The 20,594-nt window shown below is 34.8% G+C and overlaps 1 protein-coding gene across 1 annotated transcript in view; it reads left to right on the top strand.

The window, feature by feature from the left end:
- The window catches only part of LRP1B (LDL receptor related protein 1B), a 1,024,768-nt gene that overhangs the window by 441,642 nt on the left and 562,532 nt on the right, over positions 1-20,594 (top strand). Inside the window, exons 27-28 of the mRNA XM_058548897.1 lie at positions 10,396-10,570; positions 11,641-11,735. Of these exons, the coding sequence (XP_058404880.1) occupies positions 10,396-10,570; positions 11,641-11,735 (270 nt within the window). The remainder of the gene's footprint in view (positions 1-10,395; positions 10,571-11,640; positions 11,736-20,594) is intronic.

Below are 20,594 nucleotides of genomic sequence, written 5' to 3'. Positions count from 1 at the left end.
TATCTTTGAGAAAATCCTAAAGACTTATTTCCACTTAGCAAACTCTATTTACGATTATTAACCAAATGTTGAGCAATAATATTTTCTCACTAATAATACTCATTAGGATAAATAATTATTAATTCAGTCATTTTGACAAGTATTGAAATATTTTATATATGATAAGAAATTGAAGGAAGACCAATGTAGACTGAATAGTAAGAACCACAGAACAAGAGACATGTGCTATACAAGCTGAGAGAGCTAAAGAAATAGAAACCAAATCATGCCAGCCTTTATAGGATAGATTGTTGACTTTTATGTTAATACTAAAGATAATGGAAACCAAGGAAGTGTTTTAAGGATGGTGTGCTACATGACTAGTTTTGCCTTTGGAAAAGATCACTCTAGCTATTATATTTAGTAGACAACTGAAGAGGTCCGAGGTGGGTGGTGGGTGAGTGGTGGACTCTGGGAGACAAGTTAGTTGGCTGCTATAGTGGTTTTAGTAAAAGATGATAGAAGCCTGGACTAGAGTGGAAACAACAGAGATAGAGAAATATGGGAAGATTATAGAGATATCAAAGAGTAAAAATATAAAGGAACTTAATTAATTGGATATGAAGGTTGAGGAATAGGCATTGTCAAGGATAACTCTTTCATTTCTGGCTACCTCACAAGCTGAATGATGTTCCTTTCCCCTTTATTCCAAAGTGAAACCTTGTTAAGGACTGATACATCTTTCCACTAATAGAAAAACTTGAGATGAACTTTTGACAGTTCAGCTTCTGAACTCATCAGAGTATCACAAATCCTGCCAGTAATTGTACTTTATTTTATCCTTTCATCTTTTAGATTCCCTGTGAATGACTCTCTGACCTTTCTCTTACTTCTTACACTATTGGCCTCTTTATTTTCTCTCTTCTCTGTCCTCCCTCTACTGGACTCTTTTTTGAGAGACTCTTTCTTTCCTTGCCTTCCTTAGCCTAAGTCTAATGTGAAACCAGCCTCAAAAATCAGGCCCCAAGTCTATCCATCACCCCAGCCAGCTCCTATTGTTTTCTTCCAAGCAGATCGTTTTCTGAGGAAAATACTGAGGATCTTTGGGCCACACTGAAGGAGACTAGAAACAGTCTGCCTGCCCTGCCACTCTCCATATCCTGAAACACTAAGCTGCTCTTAACTTATGTATTACCCACATGAGCTGTTTGTTATAGTAACTATAGCAGGAACACTTTACTATAAGGATAAATACTAATACATGACTATAGGCACATTCATTGTTTAAATTAACAAATATTTATTCGTATTTATATATTTTATATATATACATATATTTGCCTCTTTCACGAAAACCAAAGGTAATTTATTCCAAGGAAAAATAAACAACTGTAACAATTCATGGCAAATGGTCTGCAGTTGTACTCTCTGGTGATAATTAATTCTTATACTTGAGTCACTTCTTGGTCCAAATATTTTTCAATTATTCATGCTCTCAGTTTTATTTTTCTGATATGATGAATAATATTAGCTGTCATTAATGTGACAAGTACCATTATCTCATTTAATCTTTGCAAACCTATTATTAATATTTCTGTTCTGTGGATGAGAAAACTTAAGCTCACTGCAGCTGTAACTGTGCCTTAAAACTAAAGTGCGGAAATGGTAGAGACAAATTCACACTCGGGACTGCATGTGTAGAGCCCCTGTCGTCCTCATTACCCTACAATAAGAGGACTGAGTGTTGTTCTTTTAAGCTCAATTGTCCCTCCTGAGTACTCGTATACTGCCCAGAATTATACCTTATTGGATAAAAGATAGCCCAAAAAACTCTAAAGTACTGCTTGCAATTAACATAGTAAGAAAAAAAAAAAAAAGACATTAATATACCTTAAAGGTTCCAGTATAAGCTGGGAGTAATATAGTTGACTTTCACATTTGTATCTACCCTTATTTTATTTTATCTATCATTTATTCCTCATATAGTGCTATGTGGTAAATGTTACTTTTTGCTTTTCTTGAAGATGAGGAAGCATTTTGTTCAGATTTGTCCTGGTAGGAAATAGCAGAACTCTGTCATTAGAGCTTTGTTTATCCAAGTTTGGATTCAGGCCTTTTGACTCCAAAGGTATGCTCTTTTTCCCTAAGTGTCCCTTTCTTTTACAAAAAAGGAACCTCAGCAGGTGGAGAGCAGAAGCTTTACTATAACCACGTGGTTTGTGCAGAACAATCCTTTCCAGTGTTCACTTAATATACACTCAGCATAATCTGCAGAGTTCATCTAGTAGTACCCAGGTGAAGTATAGGGGCTATTCCATCCCCTTGCCAATGATTTTATTGTTTATGCTGAAAGATAAGGAAAAGCTTTTAGAGATATGCTGCCAGCTGTATTAGATTCCAAGTCACTGTCAATAGAATCTCATTTTTTATTGGAAAAGGCCCCTGATGTATCATCTAATTATTCTAGGGCAAAGTATAAATTGTTCATCTTTGGAAAATTAAGGACTCAACTTTGGGCGAGTACAATTGCTTGAGCAAAGTATTTTTTTAGTACTATAGTCACCTACTAACTGTATGAACTGGACTATTAGGTTGAGTTAAGCAGAAGATAAAATGGATAAAAGGAAGATGACCATCAATTAGAAGTATGTCTGTTTATTTCTATAAAGAACACTCTCCTACATGGTAGGAAATTGTCTTATAATCATATGCTTTTTTTTTAACTACAAAAATATAAACCATTTTAAATGCAGATCTTTTGATCACATTGCTACTATATAAAATTTCATACTCAATGATACTTTGAATCTAATTGGACTTATTTTAGAGTAGATTTCCATCAGTATTTCAAATTGTTATCTACTGCTGCCAACCATTATTTTGTCACTGAGTACTAAAGATTCATTCATTCCATCTATTTTGCAAGACACCACATTTAATTGTACCCAGTAATAAAAATGCTTAGAAAATAAAAACTATTGTGAAAATTTGTCCAGAGAGAATGAAAGAAATAAAAACAGGTCAGTAATAACAGTGAGATCTAGATTTTGGAAACAGGCCTTGAATTAAAGCAGAAATTTGGATAGGAAACATCTGTTGTTTGCCTATTTCTGAACAGGATTTTCAATATTCATTTTCACCCAGGAAGCCTTTTGGTGGAAGAATGTCAACATCTGTGATTTATAAAAAGAGAAAAGAAAGGAAAAAACCACACCCACAAATGCCATTCCACTGAGAACTATGTATCTATAGCAATGGCTCCTAAATAAGTCTTACTTCCTGTGTTTATTCTCTGTCTTTTGTTAGGAGGATAGAAATTCTATCGGTTATTTTATTCCATAGGCTTTTTTTTCACATACCATATTCTAGATTCTATATCTGAAGACATTGGATGGGTGAGGGATGGCTATTATTTAAATAAATGGTGCATAACCTCAAGGAGCTTCATATTTGGTGAAAGAGGGAGATGTAAACAACTAACTAAAATATAAGGCTAAATGAAATAAGGAGTTTAACGAGGGTGTAAGCTACTTCTCAGAAAGTTAGCACAAGGTGTGTTGAGTCTTTACATGGAATTACCAGAGTGCTCACTTGGGAGGTAGTAGTCAAACTAGGCTTTGGGGGGAAATGCTAGCAAGATCAATCCAAGTTGAGTTATCAGTGGGCACAAAGGTCTGGACACTTCATATGTAAAGAGAAGCAAGTAGTGAGGGCTAGCTAGACCTTGTAGGAGAGTAAACTAGAAGGTTTATACGACAGCAGATCACAGAGGGTCTTATACCAGGGTGAGGAGCTGTGTTGTATTTTTTTTTTCCTCAAGGCAGTGTGAAGCCTTTTTTTTATAGATTTTTATAGAAGGATATAGATGACTCAAACTCTTTTGAAGATAGATCAGGTGGAAATCTGAAAGACAGATTGGAAAAGTGAGAAATTATAGACAAGGATACAATTAAAAAGTTGTAGAAATGTTCTAAATCTGAAACAAAAATTAGACTAGAACAATGAGAGGTATAAGAAGATGACAGATACCAAGGATATGGTAGATGTAGAAGTAATTGAACCTGATGATTGAGAGAGAAATTAAGTTGACCAGATAATTGGAAAGGTGTTGCAGACGCTGATCCAGATGAAAGTAAAAGAAAGAGCCTTCAGACATTTTCCCAAATCAGCAGTGAGTTGTTTCTCTAAGATAGGAATAATTATACTTTTAGGACATTGAGAGATATGAATATTAGTCAAAAAGTTATAATTCTGCCCCTTTATCCTCTAGAAGAAAGTATAGATTTGGCATACATACATATGTGTTAAAACTGATAAAAACCAAGACAATGATAAACACTAAATTTTCAGAGTTGAAGAGGTATAAAATTAGTGATGGTGAGCATAGAAGGCTCGTGAAGTATTTGTAATGTTCTACTTCTTAAACTGGATCATGGATTTATGTATGTTTTATTAATTTGTATACCATGTGTTATATAGTAACATATTTACGGTTTCTCTAATTGTAACAAACTGAATATTTAATATTTACAAAGTTCTCTTGGGAAAGCTTTTCAGAAATGTTACCAATTTGCTTTTTTAAAACTTTGCTCCTGAGAACAGATAAATAATTGACTTGAAACCCACCTCACATGAGTTTTGGTTGCACGTAACCATATCTGCCCTCAGAAAGTTATGAGATTTGGGATCCCCTGCTCCTCTGGAGGCATGCCTGATTTCAGGCAAAATCCTTTGTGCCTATCCTCAAGATACTGGTGTCAGCAGGTCCACTTCACAGGAAAAAATAAAACAAAATAAATCTCACAAGCAGAGGATTGACAGCCAGTCCTTTTTCACCTCGATTTATCTACATGTTAACTTACTTGTGTGCTTACCCCCAACCCTCTTTCATCTAAGGCCTACTTTCTGTGACCATTTTTCTTCTCTCTGAATTATCTGCTTTAATGTGACTTTAGTTTAGTTCGTTTAGTTCCTTTAGTTCCTCCAGAACTCTTTTCATCTTGCAAAACTGAAACTCTATACCCACTAAACAATAACTCCCGTTCCACACCCCCTGCAGCTCCTGGCAACCAACACTCTAATTTCTGTGTCTATGCATCCAACTATTCTAGGCACCTAGAGAAGTTAGTGTAAATAGTTAAGTGGAATCATATATGTGTCTTTTTTGTGAATGCTTATTTCACTTAGCATGATGGCTTCAAGGTTCATCTATATCATAGCATGCATCAGAATTTCCTTTCTTCTTAGGGCTGAATAATATTCCATTGTATGTATGTGTCACAGTATATACATTCATCCATCGGTGGACATTTGAGTAGTTTCCACCCTTTGGTTATTGTGAACATAGGTGTACAAATATCTTTGAGACCCTGCTTTCAATTCTTGTGGGTTTATACACAAGTGGAATTGCTGGATCATGTGGTAATTCTATTAAATTTTGGGGGAACTACCGTACTGTTTCCCGCACAGGCTGCACCATTTTACATTCCCACCAACGGTGCACAAGGGTTGCAACTTCTCTACGTCCTTGTCAACACTTATTATTTTCTGTTTCGTTTTTTTTTATATATAGTAGCCATCCTAAAGGGTGTGAGGTAGTATCTAATTGTGGTTTTGATTTGCATTTCCCTAATGATTAGTGATGTTGAACATCCTTTCATGTTCTTATTGGCCATTTCTATGTCTGCTTTTGAGAAATGTCTGTTCAAGTCCTTTGCCCATGATTTTAATCAAATTGTTTGTTTGTTTGTTGTTGAGATGTAGTTTTAGAGATACTTTTGTTGAGTATAAATTCCAAGTTCAGGGTTATTTTCTCTCAATCCACTATCTTTTGGTATCCCTTATTGCTGTTATTATTATTATTCCACTATCTTTTGGTATCCCTCATTGCTGTTGAGAATCTCTGTGTTTGTCTAATGGTCATTCTGTTTTTGGTGATATGTCTTTTCTTTCTAGCTGCTTTTAACATCTTTTTTTGTCCTCATGAGAATATTTTTCCTTAGCCACCTAGAATCGGCTGTGCCTCCTATGAGGCCATGTCTTTCATCAGCCTAGGGAGAAAAAAACCCTCAAATATTATTTCTGACCATTTTCTCCAACCTGGTCTCTCTACTCCCCACTTTGGAAACTCTGACTAGATGTTCTAAACTATTCATTCTAACCTCCAACTCACTTAACCTTTTTGTTTACCTGTGATAGCTCTGGCTAACTTCCTTCAATTTGTCTTGCAATTCACTAGTTGAACTGTGTCTAAGCTGCTAGTTAATCCATCTAATGAATTATTTTTTTAATATTGTATTTTTTTAATATTCACAAGGTATTTTTGGTTCTCATTTATATCTTCCAAGAGGATTTTTTAAAAGTAAATCATTGCACCTTGCTTATTATTTCAAAGCACATTTTTTTTCCTTTAAAATATTCCACTCATTTTTTTTTTATCTTACACCTAATAATTTTAAAATATGTAGGCTTTGCAGGTTTACATCTGTTGTTTATTTTTCTCTTTACTCTTGCTCTTGTGTTTCATTTCTTTGTGTATGTTTTAATTTTTTGTTCTGATCTATTATGAGAATGAACTCAAATCTATAGAAGTTGTGAGGTCTTAGGTTCAGGAATTTTTTTCTTCCATAGAGGATTTAAATTTGCTTCTGCTGGAGGGAGGAGAAGTCACTGTAAGCCAGAAATCACTTTAATTTGATTTCTCCTCTACCTAAGCAGTGGATACCTTGTTTATAAACAAGTAATCTCTTGTCCAAGAGTGTAGACCTATGCTTAGAAATTCTTTGTACTCAGAGAAAGGACAGAGAAAAATAAGTTTTGTTTTTATTTTTGAATTATTCTTCTTTTTAAGCAGCCAGATTTTTTTCCCACTCACCTACCACTGGAGATATAGACTCTTCCGATATACCTGGGATTATTCTTGTTTAGCTCCCCTGTTTTCGTAAGGTTAAGGACCGAACACTCTTGCACTGAGTAACTAATAATCCATGAATCTCTAGACTCTCATTACAAGTTTTTGTCCCTATGGCTGCACCAGTCTCTGTATTACTATTTGCCTTCATTTATGGCTTTAGCTAACATGCTAGTGTGTTAGCACTTGGAGATTTTCCTGTCTGCCTTGTAATCTTAACAATGCATTTAAAAGTTACAATTTATCACTCATCAGGGAATTTTGTGGCAATGAAAGCCTTTTCAGGGTATCTAATCTGCCTTAGTTCAAGAAGTAAGAGTCCCTGAAAATAGAAAATAGAAAACTTACTCAGAGGTCTTGGTCTGACTTACTTGAAAACAAGAGTTAAGAGTCAGAATTTATTATTTCAATATTTTTATCAAGAAAAGAAAAATATCATTAAACATATGGCAATTTTTATCTCCCCCCACCCCTTATGGTAAATTTACCAGGGCCCTCTAAGACAACCAGACTTGGGCATTAGTGATGGTCAAAAATGACATCAGTTTTATTTTAGACATAAAGCTGATAATTAGAAACTCCAATCTAGTGGATAGAAAAAAGGTTAGAATAGGGAATGAGAATTCAGGTTGCCTGAGTATGTGTTTAGATATGTACTCTTGAAAATAAACTTGAGGACCTTACATCTGATATTTCTAGCTCAGCTCACATATCCTTAAAATTATAGATTGTTCATGTCATGAATTTATTCATCAATTCATTAAAAACATTTATGTTGAAGATAATACTGTATACATTTGGGGAGGGGAGCTATAAAGATAAATTAGAAAGAAGCCTGCTGTCAAGAAGTATATGTGAGAGAATAAATATGTCAGCAAACAATTATCACATTAGGTAGAAACGGATTAAGCAGATACAGTCCTATTGAGTCAGGTAGATAGAGAAAAACTTTCTGGCTGGGATATATAGGAGAATTGATTAGGTTTTTGTGGTTGAAGGGTGATGTTGCCTATCAGCTGGCCTATTTTGCATGAGATTTCAGTAAGTCAAGATGTGATAGCATGTGAGGTCTAGATAATTCCCTAGCAGTTGGACAAGGCTGGAAATCTGAAAACACATCAATATGACTGAAGGGTAAGGTAATTGGTTAAAAATAGTGAGAAATAAGGTTGGGAAGACAGTTACATTCAGATTACATAGAAAGCCAGGCTAAGGAGTTGAGACATCACTTTCTGAGTGGTTGGAAGCTATTGAATACCTTAGGGCGAACAAAGGTTGTGATTTGGAGCTCTCTAGTCAGAAAAATGATCTGGCAACAACTAAACCAATTGCTTGGAAGAGGAAAAAGACTGGATGCTATTTCAATGTTAAAGAAAGAAATAGATTTGAGAGAGCATGAACCTTACACTTGACAAGGACTGAATAGGTGTTAATAACTTACATTTGGCTATGCTTTCCAATTTAAGAGTGTAATGCATTCTCTAGGCCAGATGATGAGGAGTCAGTCAGAAATAAATAAAAGATTTTGAGCAGCACAGTCAAAACAAACTTTGAAAAACATGTATTTCAGAGGAAATGAAAACTTATTTTATTATTTTTGCCAATACGAAGCAATCTACGGTAAAAATGAAGAAAGTATTAAGTCCTTGGATTGGCAGAGTACCCACTAACCCTGCGTTAAGCTGCACAAACACACATCATGTGATGTAGTATTCACAGCAATTCTATGTATTATCTATAATTAGCCTCATTTTCTGTGAAAAGAAAAGAGGCCGGAATTTAAGTGACTTGATTAAAGACAAAAAATAGGCGCCCAACCTAGAACGCGAAGCCCAATCTTCTCGTTATAGCAATACTGTCCCTCAGCAACCAAGTCCAGATGGTGAAGAAGGAGGAATAAATATTCTGTAAGTAAGGCAAATAAATAACTATCAGACATGGCAGGTTAAGCTTTGCAGAGGTGTTGTATTACTATTACTTTTTTTCTCGAGAAAAGAGGGAACTGGATGACGATAACTAAAAATAAAAAGAAATTTCAAGTTTTGGGTGGAGAAATGAAAGAAGTTCACATTTGAAATTCACTAATTTACCAGAAAATTAATGATGAAGGGTAATTTGCAGAGTGAGAGGTTATTGATTAGAGGAAAAATTGAAGCACAAGGATTTCTTATAAGGGCACTGTGATTAAAAGTTATTTAGAAATAATCAACAGAGGTTTGAGCAGAAAAGTAGGCTCCGTGGAGATTTGAGGACGTAAGCGTGCGGTGGAGCCTCCCATGCCAACACTGCGCTTTACAGCCACCCTGGTACTGCCAGGCCTCCATGTCTTACTTTGCTCTTCTAAATTTTGACCTAGTTGGCAAATTTTACAAATGTAGAGGTTTTAACTTTCAGGTGAAAATCTAGCTTTGTGGCATCTTTTGCAAATGATAAAAGGGATGATGCAGCAATTTGACAAGCTACGTAGCAGCTGCTGTGGGGTTCTAGGGGCATTTAGAGTGGAACCACTGCTCTGGAGCAGCAGCAGCACCTGGGAGCTAGTTAGGCCCCTCCCCAGATCTTCTGAATCAGAATTTTCATTTTAACAATCTCCAGATGTCATGTAAGTTTGGGTATCGCTGGTCTAGAGAACTCTAGAGGTACAGTATGCTAGAAAAAATAAAAACTTTGTAAAATAAAGGCAACACCAAGTTAGAGTTGTACAATGACACAGATTGGGGACTAAACTGGCCTACTTTGTATGTTAATATGTTAAAAAGATTTTCTACCATCTATCATTTGTGACAATTTATTTTATTTTAATTTGTTTCTTTAATTGAAATGTGCAATTGTATTTGAACCTAAATTCTATCAAGATGCTTAATTGAATAATTAAGGACTAGTAACTCAAATATTCATATTGGCTGTAATGAATCAAAACTTAATTAAGTTTCAGTAATTTCTGTAGGATCCACGTTGGAGGAATGTTAAAAGGATTTTAGTTTCTTTGTTCATATCTCAGTCAATTTCTGTTAATTATCTATTTTGAAAGATGTTCAACTGGTGATTCTTTCGGGAAAGTTGAATTGTTTTCTTTCTTTTCAGAAACAAATTGTCGCTTAAAACATAAAATAGCTCATTTGTTGATGGTCCACAAACACTTCTAACTAGAAAGATGTGCTACTAACTGGAGAAGCTATTGGTCTTATTTGAATTTTGGTCACCTTGCCCCATAGGACTGCTGCCTGTGTCTTCTTCTAAGTATTTACTAGTGAATCATTGACTGTTAGAGTAATTTCAATCCTAATTGTTGCTTCAGGTTTTCACATGGCTCAGCAATAAGACATTAATGATTATTCATGCCTTAAGAAGGGCCAATAAGGGAATGAGATTACAATCTTGTACAATTGTAGCTAACAAATTGAAGTGTCAATTAAATTTTCCCTGAGACAGAAAATAACTTGCTTGGAAAGCCAAAAGAATGAGAAACTTCATTCACTTTTAATTTTCTCTTTCCTGTTTTACAGATATTCAGAGTATCAGAGGGCTTGCTGTGGATTGGGTCTCACGTAATTTATACTGGATTAGCTCAGAATTTGATGAAACACAAATTAATGTGGCACGACTAGATGGCTCTTTGAAAACCTCAATTATCCATGGAATCGATAAGCCACAGTGTCTTGCAGCTCACCCAGTCAGGGGGTAAAGTATGATTATTTTTTTTTTAAGTTTTTCAAAAATTTCACACACCTTTGCTCTGATTTTATACAAAAACTTTAATTCAGAGCATATATATCAGCTATATACTAAAAAAAGCACATATAAATATGAAAATTGTAAAAGAGATCCCGATTAGAGATTTCTATCTATATAAAATCAGATTTTCACATGTCATTATAAGATCTCATTAATTTATATTTCTAAGGAGTGACAGTTCAGAATTTAAAAAAAGATTCAGGGAAAAGTCACTGATTTCATTTTGAACACCGGTCATTAATAACATTCCCTGCGTATTGATATTATGGTCACTGCTAGGTAGATTAGATTCTCCCATCTTCTGCCTAGTCATCATGTGCGTATGTACAGAGCTTGTGTAGGGCTAAAAAAATTCTTTCTCCTCAGTGCTTTCAACAGGGATGGTTGAAATGACTTTGTTCCCTTCTATGGTGTCTGATTTCTCCAAGCCAAGAGGATTCAATCTTGATGAATTACTTTAAATGGAAATAATTTACTGTAGTCATAGTTAAATATTCAGTTGTGACTGTAGGCGGTAAATGGAAGTGAGATAATTATCTTTCAATGACAGGAAAAAAGCAAGAGTGGTGCTTTCTTCCCAGGCAAATATGTAGGCTACTCTCAACAAGTGGCTCAACATTTTGGGGCCTTCCTGAAAAGAATTAATCCAGAGCTAAGAATTTACTTTGATATTAACTTTGTTCTTTTTTTTTTCTTTTTCTATGAGGAAGATCAGCCCTGTGCTAATATCTGCCAATCCTCCTCTTTTTTTGCTGAGGAAGACTGGCCCTGGGCTAACATTCATGCCCATCTTTCTCCACTTTATATGGGACGCCACCACAGCATGGTTTGCCAAACAGTGCGTTGGTGCTCACCCAGGATTTGAACCAGCAAACCCCGGGCCACCGCAGCAGAGCACGCACGCTTAACCACTTGTGCCACCGGGCTGGCCCCTAACTTTGTTCTTAGGTGTATGTATCTAGTCAGCAAGTAGATCTACATCTAATATTTTTAATCCATATCTCTTTTGAATTAAGGAAACTCTACTGGACAGATGGAAACACAATTAACATGGCAAACATGGACGGCAGTAATAGCAAGATTCTCTTTCAGAATCAAAAGGAACCAGTTGGTAAGTTTTTCTGTTTTCTTTTTTAATGATTTATCACTGCAGTTTTTAATATTACAAACCTGTACTTGTACAATGTATTTTTGATCTAGAGCCTGAAAGAAAATATTACAGGTTAGTGCTATAAATTAAATCAGGAATTTATCAATCTTATTGAATCCATTGGGTCTATGTGGGGTAAGGAGGAAACATTCTTTTTTTCTGGATAAGATGATAAGTTCTTTTAATAAGAGAATTTTTACAGTATCTTAAGCACTGAAGTTGCTTAAAACATTGTAATTAATAAATATCTTATTTTCGCTTGTGGATATCTGATACGTTGCTACAGTGGCAATATAATGTACTGAGGCTTCCCCTGATCATCATTATTGTGTCCTTATTAATAGTTAAAATGATTTGAGTTTAAGTATTTAGTATTTATTTTTCAGCAGTTTTCATTCACTCTGCAGCGTGTTTATTTAGTTATTCTACCTTTGTCAACCATTGTAGGTTAGCAGATAAAACAGCATGATGCTGATAGAGAGCTTTGACTCATTCCCATAAAACATCTTTGAAAATCTTACGTACAAAGATTCTTTTAGAAGGTAATATGTTATACATTTACACATAAATATCTATACATTGTAATATTCTTGTTAAACTATAATCAATCTTTCTTCGTATTTTTTTATATTTATTTGAGAGGCAAGAATTATCATATTGCCTATTTATCATCTCAAAGTACCTTTAAAAAAAAATCTAATAGTGAACCTGGATTTTGATATTACATTAAATGTGCAAATGATGAAATATACAAAAGAAAGTCATAATTTTGCTTTGAATTTAGTATAGTGTAGTTTTAAATCTGGGGGTAAAATCAATACACCATGAAGCTTTTCAGCAATTTTTTCTGTTTTAAAAGTGTGGAAGTATACTTACTTGAAGTAGCTCAGTTTTAATAGCGATGATTCCGTAAAAGTCTAGTCTAGTCTAAATATCGCCAATATTTGCAATAAATAATTCTTTTCATGTAGTCTATAGAATAAACGTCTGATATAAAATGATACTGTTAACAGCTCTTTTCTTTGGAGTGTTTGTTCTAAGATTTGATACACAATTGAAATTCAAGGTAGCGTTAGAAATTAAAGGCAAATTGAAATGCTAATACTTCTGTGTGGAAGAAGATAGAACAAAAGAAACGAGGGACTCGACAAGATTAGGACTCATACAAAGGACTTAATTTAGACTAAAGCAATTCAGTTGGCCCTTATCTGGAGTTGTTCAGAATATTTAATATGGAAAAGTGAGTATGATGGAAATAGTATGACCAAATAAAGTCCTTACATTGTAATGTGGTAGCCATAGCTTACACAAAAATGTTGATTTATATGCTTGTTTCTATAGTGGAGAAAACCATATCTTCTTTAATACTAAATATCCATTTCCCTACTCAAAATGAATTAAAGAAAAAAACCCAACAGCTTATATAAAGAAAGTCTATAAGGGGCCGGCCCGGTGGCGCAAGCGGTTGGGTGCGCGCGCTCCGCTGCGGCGGCCCGGCGTTCGCTGGTTTGGATCCTGGGTGCGCACCGACGCACTGCTTGGTAAGCCATGCTGTGGCGGCGTCCCATATAAAGTGGAGGAAGATAGGCACAGATGTTAGCCCAGGGCCGTCTTCCTCAGCAAAAAAAGAGGAGGATTGGCTGATGTTAGCTCAGGGCTGATCTCCTCACAAAAAAAAAAAAAAAAAAAAAAAAGAAAGTCTATAAGAGAGGAATTATTGTTACTATTTATACTTTGTAGTTGGCCCCTCAGGTATTGTACACCAAATTAAGTGAATATGGATAATGATTCAACGTTCAATAACAAATATTAAATGTCTACACCATGTCAGTTATTGTTATACTTGAAAATTAGTTTTAAAGGAATTCAAAATAACATTTTTAAATTTTAATTTGTGCAAGATATAGTATTTTACCAGAAATAACTCAGAACTTCTTTATAAATTATACTTTCAATCAGCATTAACGAGTATGGCTTGTGAGTCAAACATAAATTTATTCAATAAACAGATTTTTATTGAGTATCAGATTTTGTGTTAAGCCTGTTGATAAAAACGTGACACTGTCCTTTTCCTTGAAGGGCACAGGAACCTAACTCATTTTAGGTTCCATTAAGTAAATTTAATTTAGTGACCTTGAGCAAGTTACTGTTAGCTTGGTGGTGTTGCTTTCCTCATCTGTAAAATCCAGACAAAATGTCTATTTCATAAAGTTCTCATGAGGATTGAATGAGGGAAACTTATGAGGAGAACATCTGGCCTTTAATAATAGAACCTGTCAGGAGTGGTAGTAGAAGGTATATTGGGTCCAATAGACTGGAATTCAAATGATCTGATCATCTGCAATATTAAGAGTATAAATGAGTTCAGTGAAGAATAAACATAGAATTGAAACCATAGAAATCTAGCAGAGAAATATGTTGTAACCATGTGGGCCTCTGAGATGAGCAAATTTTTATGCAGATGTGAGAATTTAACTCTATATTGTCTTATCGCTAATGCTAAAAGGCAAACAAGTTTGAAGTACCCGGGTTCTGTTCTCAGATCTTCCCAGCATAGCTCCCAGGGCAAAAAGACAACTGGGCCCTAATCTTCCTCTTGTAGTTCTTGATGTAGTTTACAAATAGATGTCACTTACAAGTTCCTTCTGGTAACTTTCTTTTTTTTTTTTTAATTTTTTGTTTATTGCAGTAACATTGGTTGATAACATTGTAAAAATTTCAGGTGCACATCATTATCCTTCTATTTCTGCATAGATTACATCATGTTCACCACCAAAATACTAATTACAACCCATCACCACACACATGTACCAAATTATCCCTTTCACCCTCCTCCCTCCCCCCTTCCCCTCTGGTAACGACCAATCCAATCTCTGTCCCTATGTGTTTGTTTATTGTTGTTATTATCTACTACTTAATGAAGCAAGCTAACTAGTCTTGTTAACCAGGTGCTATCTAGGATTAATGGTCTCTGCAATGCTGAATGAGAGACTGCATTATTTGTATATAAATGTAACAAATTATTTTACCTTTTTATGTTTCCAAGATCTGGAAGCTCTGTGGCAAATCCCCAACCTGCTGTATTCTATCACACTTCTCTCACATATGTCTATTTTAGATGCACAGAGGAAGAAAATAAGCAGATAAAGTCTTCCCCTGCCCCCATTCTTGCCCACCTCCCCACACTGAGCAATGTTTCTATGTCGGTAGGTCACTAACATCTCCTTTGATGACATTCACTATCCTCAACTGCCACTCCATATTAAGTGAATTAAATTGTTCAAGGTGTAAAGTACGAGAAGAAGAACGAATTTCAGGAACCTGGGAACTAGGGACAACTTATAGTAATTTCCACATTCATATAAAAGATTCCTTTTGCTGTGTTTGGGTGACAACATAGTTGGGAAAAAAGTTAGTTTGAGAACCAAACAAATTTGGATTTGAATCTCTGCTTTGATATTTATTAACTCTGTAACTTTAAACATGTCTCTTACCTTTTCTAAGGCTCAGGTTCATTATCTATAAGATGGAGATAATAGTATCTACCTTTTGGGGTTATTTTTAGAATTGAAGGTACATTGCAATATCTCATGTTCCAGCAACTCCATGCTTACTTATATACCACAGAGAATTCTTTATATATATATATTTATACATAAATTTATATATATATATATATCCCGATAGAAACAAGTACAAGGATGTTCAATGAATCATTGTTTATAATAATAAAAAATTTGGAAAGAGCACAGATCTTCATCAAAAGAGGAATGAGGAAATAAATGCAGCATGTTTATGTGCTGAAACACTGTATATACATACAGATATGTTTATATATATATATGCATACATAAAGATCTCAAAAGCATTGAGAAAAGTAATTAGCAGAATGATACGGTATGATACTGTTTATATAATTTCAAAATGAAACACCCAACATTAATATACATTGCTGCTAGATGCACATATTTATAAAACTGTGGGAAAAAGTAAACTGGAAATATGCACACTAATTTTATAATAACAGTTATCTTGGGGGGGACCAATAATGACATTCAAAACAAAACTTTCATCTTTATCAAGGGGGATTTTACTGTATTAGTAAAATTTGCTTCATATTTCATAAAAAGATTCAAATTAAATACAATAAAATGTTGATAATGTCCAATTCTGGTTACTCAATACATGAATGTTTATTATTTTCTTTTCTCCTCTGTGTTAAATGCTGGATCCTCAAAATATCACCAAAACGGCCTGCTGTTTAGACAAAGCTGCGTTTCTTGCTTACCACACTAAGGAAGTGCATCAGCTCTTCAGTGTCTTAGTAGTGGCTCAGAGGAGGCAGGGCAAAGTTGAAATAGTAATTGAGATTTTGAACTCTGTTTTAAGGCAGGTGTTTCAATAAGAGTCTTGGTTAGGATTGAATAAGGATCATTATATAATAATTTTAGATTGGTGGATACAGAAAGAAGATTTTGACGGAAGGTGATTCAAAGAGTCTTGAGGTATGAAGTGTCATTTGATGCTTTTTTTGCTGAAGAGTTGATGGCTTATTCAGGAAGCTCCTGAAATGAACAGTAATGTTATCTGCAACTCTTATCTTACTAACAAGAGTTCCTTAGAATAGTGAAGTTATGACATTGAACACAGTGGAATAGTAAAGCCATGTGAAAGTAGACAATAAGCTGTGTTTTTGGTTTTGATTGTCATCTATAAAATTAAGCCTTTGTTTCATGGATACTTTTGGGTTTTTTTCCCTCATTTAAAATGCATTAAAAATCCTTTGTAAAGAAATTTGTACACTAACGTATTCTTCACCAGCTGACTCTAAAACATGATCTACAACAGGAGATAGGAGACAGTTGTGTATTCATCAGGGTTCCACAAGAGAAACGGAACCAGTAGTATTTGTGGATAGATAGATAGATAGATAGATGGATAGATAGATGGATAGATAGATGGATAGATAGATGGATAGATAGATAGATAGATAGATAGATAGATAGATAGATAGATAGATGGTAAATAGATAGATACGTAGATATAGATGTATAAAAACAGATTTATTACAAAGATTTGGTTTATTAGCTTGTGGGAGCTGGCTAGGCAAATCTGAAATCCTTGGGTAGTCTGGAAACTCTCAGGCAGGAGCTTAAGCTATAGACCACAAGCAGAATTACTTCTTCTTCAGAGAAACCTCAGATCTGTTCTTACAGCCTTTCAACTGTTTGGATCAGACCCACCCAGATTTTTTAGGATGATTTCCTTTACTTAAAGGCATTTGATTGTGGATAGTAATCACATCTACAAAATATCCTCACAGCAACATGTAGATTAGTGTTCAATTGAATAATTGGGGACTATAGCCTAGCCATGTTCACACAGTAAATTAACGTCACAAGTTTTGAACACAAACTTTCCTGTATTTTATTCACTGTTGTATATGCCTGCAAGTATAGTAATTATGTGTATGTTGAGCTAAACATAAATTTCAATAATATTTATGTAAAATTTAAGTAAAAACTCTATTAAATGGTAAGTGAATGAAAAGTTAACTGGCGTTCAGTAGCCATGCTTTCTGAATGGAGGCTGGGCAAATGACTTTATTATACTGAATTTATCATGTTAACTTTGATATAGATTGTTATATAAATTATGATATGTGTTCTTTTTAACCAGGGAGGAGAAAAAGGAACAATACTTGAGAATGTTTTGTAATAGTCACAGAAATATCTGATACCGAGCAACGGGCTCGCTCTGCTTGCTGCGTCTGAGCCAATTAATCACAAGGAGTTAGGGATTGAGAAAGGAAGTTGTAATTCCATTAGCTGGCATAATTGGCAAGATGGCAGTGTAATGTCTCAAAAAAACTGTCTACAAAAATTACAGAATCTTGAGGTAGTTATATAGGGAAAATAGGCAGTAAGGAGGTGGTTTCCTTCAGGCATGATGAACTTCAGGGTCTTTCATTGTTCCATTCTTCTGTCAGCTTTGATGGATACCTTGTAGGCATGTTTCCCATCTGTGGTCAGCCTGTTCCTGGAGAGAAACTCACAGAACAAAGTTTTAATTTATCAAGCTATCAGGAAGTATATATGTAACTGGAGGCCATACATCAGGAGAGCATGTGAATTTTTTAGTGTATGTGCAGAACAACGAGTAGTCACAGAGAGGAGGGAGTGAGGCCATTTAGCCTAATAAGATGGCGTCACTTATGCTCACTTACATATCTACATACAAATTTTTTTGTAAAAAAAAAAGAGAAAGGGAAAGGAAAACAAACAAATCCACAATCAACCCTTCTTTCTTAAATCCAAATCCATGTGTTAAGTGGCTACTGTTAACGCATTGTGCTAAGCACTGTGGATGACACAAAGGTGACTTTTTTATGTAATACTTGCTTTGCAGTGTTTATATACTAATGAGAAAGAGAGTCAGGAACATGTGGTAAGGATCCATGTATTATGTATGTTATGTATGTGGAAATCTTGCAGAAATAGGAAAAAAAGTGTTCCTATAATGTCCCAGTTACTGAGAAACAGGTGAATAAGGGAAATATGGACCCTTTCTTCATGGAGTTTACAATCTAAAAAGAATTGCAGTGTAACTAAAACTTATCCTTTCCACCCATTTTTCCCTTCTTTGATTCTCTCAACTTGTCAAGCTCCTTCCCCTAACCGTATATTTTGACAAGATGTTCCTTTGCCCGGAAATGCCTCCCATCTCCTCTTAGTTTCCTGCCTATCTGCCAGATTTCAACTCAAGCATTACTTCTTTAAAGAAGCTTTCCCTGACCTCCCTGATTAGGCTGAAGTCTCTGAAAACACACATTTAGCACAATTATTTCACCTTTCAGCTCTTTGTTTTAATTTTCCGTTTGTTTTTGAATATTTCACTAACTACTGTTTACCAACTAGAAAGGAAACTCTACAAAGCTAGGGACCATATCTGTTTTATTTACCATCGTGTCCTCAGCTCATAGCTCAATGTTGGCACATAAGTAGATCTTGTTTGTTGAATGAAATGAATACTGTGTCCTATCCTGTAGCAAGAGGATCTTATAGGATTGAATAAACCTAAGGTTTATTTATGCATCTTACTTGAGTAAGATTACTTTGTGAAAGAAGTGTATACTCGGTGATCCGGGTATAGATTCACGTTGCATTTCATTCAGTGTATCTGATGAGTAGGAAACAAGCTAAAGTACTCTCATGTTTGTATTTATACCACCATTTTCTCAAAGTGTGGAGTACAAAAATTACATTAAGTGGTAGCTTATAAATAAATGCATGGCTAGCTAGGAGGAAAAGTTGGAAATATTTGGTTTCTAAATTGGCTTTTCCCTGTGTCTCTCTTGCTATTTCTCCTCCCTCCCCTGTCTAACCCCGTGACCATTTGGCTCTCATTCGTACCTCAGAGATTTCTCATAAAAACAAAGAACAGGCAAAAATAGAATTGGTCACACTATCCACTTATTGACAAGTCCTTTGAGCACAGGGTATAAAGACAAAACCGAATTCCTTTTACAGCAACCCCTCATTCATTCTGACCCTGTTAATTATAATTTTTGATCTATCTTTTTAGAGTAGAGACTCTTATCTGTAAATTAACTATAAAAAAGATTACAGTGAATATGTTTACAGCAAGGAAGTCCTGTCTATATTCAGTCAGTATGAATTCTTTATTTGTGAGAGATAGGGGCCAATTAAGATGCTGCTGGTTTCAAAAGTATTATAGGCACTGATTAAAATAGATTAAAATTATGTTGCATAGTAACTATTTTTTTTAAGTTATAGTGTTTTTACTGTGTGTGCTTGAACCAGTTTCTTAAAATATATTCAGTAACATATCGTTTACTAATTCACACAAAATACTGAATTATTTCAGATTATTGTGTTTCTTTTTTAAAAAGTCTTTTTCTTTTTGCTGTTATTTTTTTCCCTCTATATGGACAGTTTAGAGCTGTGATGCAAATAAGTGGACAAAGTATTGTTTTGTCTTGCTATATAAATTTAAACTGCTATTTAATGTAGTATCAAGGTTAAGTCTCATAAGGAAATATTCTATATAGAAGAATCTTTGAAATACTCTCAAGAATTCATACCTTTGTAATACCACTTTACAAGACTCATTTAGAACTATTCCCCTGAGGTGATTTCTAAAGTGGAATCTTCCAGTACTGTGAATGGACATATGAATATGTGAAAAAAAAAATACAAACGTCTTTTTCTTGGTATATATGATGGTTATACTCATGAAATACTTATATACATAGGAATATTTATTGGTGTGTTATTTGCTCATTGAATTTTACTGATATTTTCCACTGCAGGCAATTATTGTAATTATTATTTTATGATGAGTCTATCTGGCTATCTCTGGCTTAAACTGCGTGCCCACTGCATTCCCTCAACAATTTCCATAAAGAAAATTAGGTGGTTAGGAAAGGAAGAACCACTGTTCACTTGATTTCTTCTCATGCATATTGATTGTCAGATCATAAATTATTTTTTTTCCCAGAATATGAGGAGAAATCACAGTATTCTGGTAAGGGTGGGAAGTGTCAACTCATAACAATCATTACCTGCCACCCTTTATGGTCCCTTTAGTCCCTCCACGAACCCACACCTTAGTGTTTGCATGGAGTTAGCCTGGGATGTATGATACAGTAGAACCATCATCACTTTGGCAACAAAATAACATAGCTGTAGTGATTACTTTTTAAGCACTTAGAATATGTCAAGCACTTGCAAAATTCTTTGCAATGATCTTCTCACAGTAATCATTTCTGGAAGGCTTTCTTGTCCTTCCTTTATAGGT

Source organism: Diceros bicornis, chromosome 10 (assembly GCF_020826845.1).
Source record: "Diceros bicornis minor isolate mBicDic1 chromosome 10, mDicBic1.mat.cur, whole genome shotgun sequence".
Classification (NCBI taxonomy): domain Eukaryota; kingdom Metazoa; phylum Chordata; class Mammalia; order Perissodactyla; family Rhinocerotidae; genus Diceros; species Diceros bicornis.
Note: the sequence above shows the minus strand (reverse complement) of the source record. Positions and strands in the feature narration are given on the sequence as shown.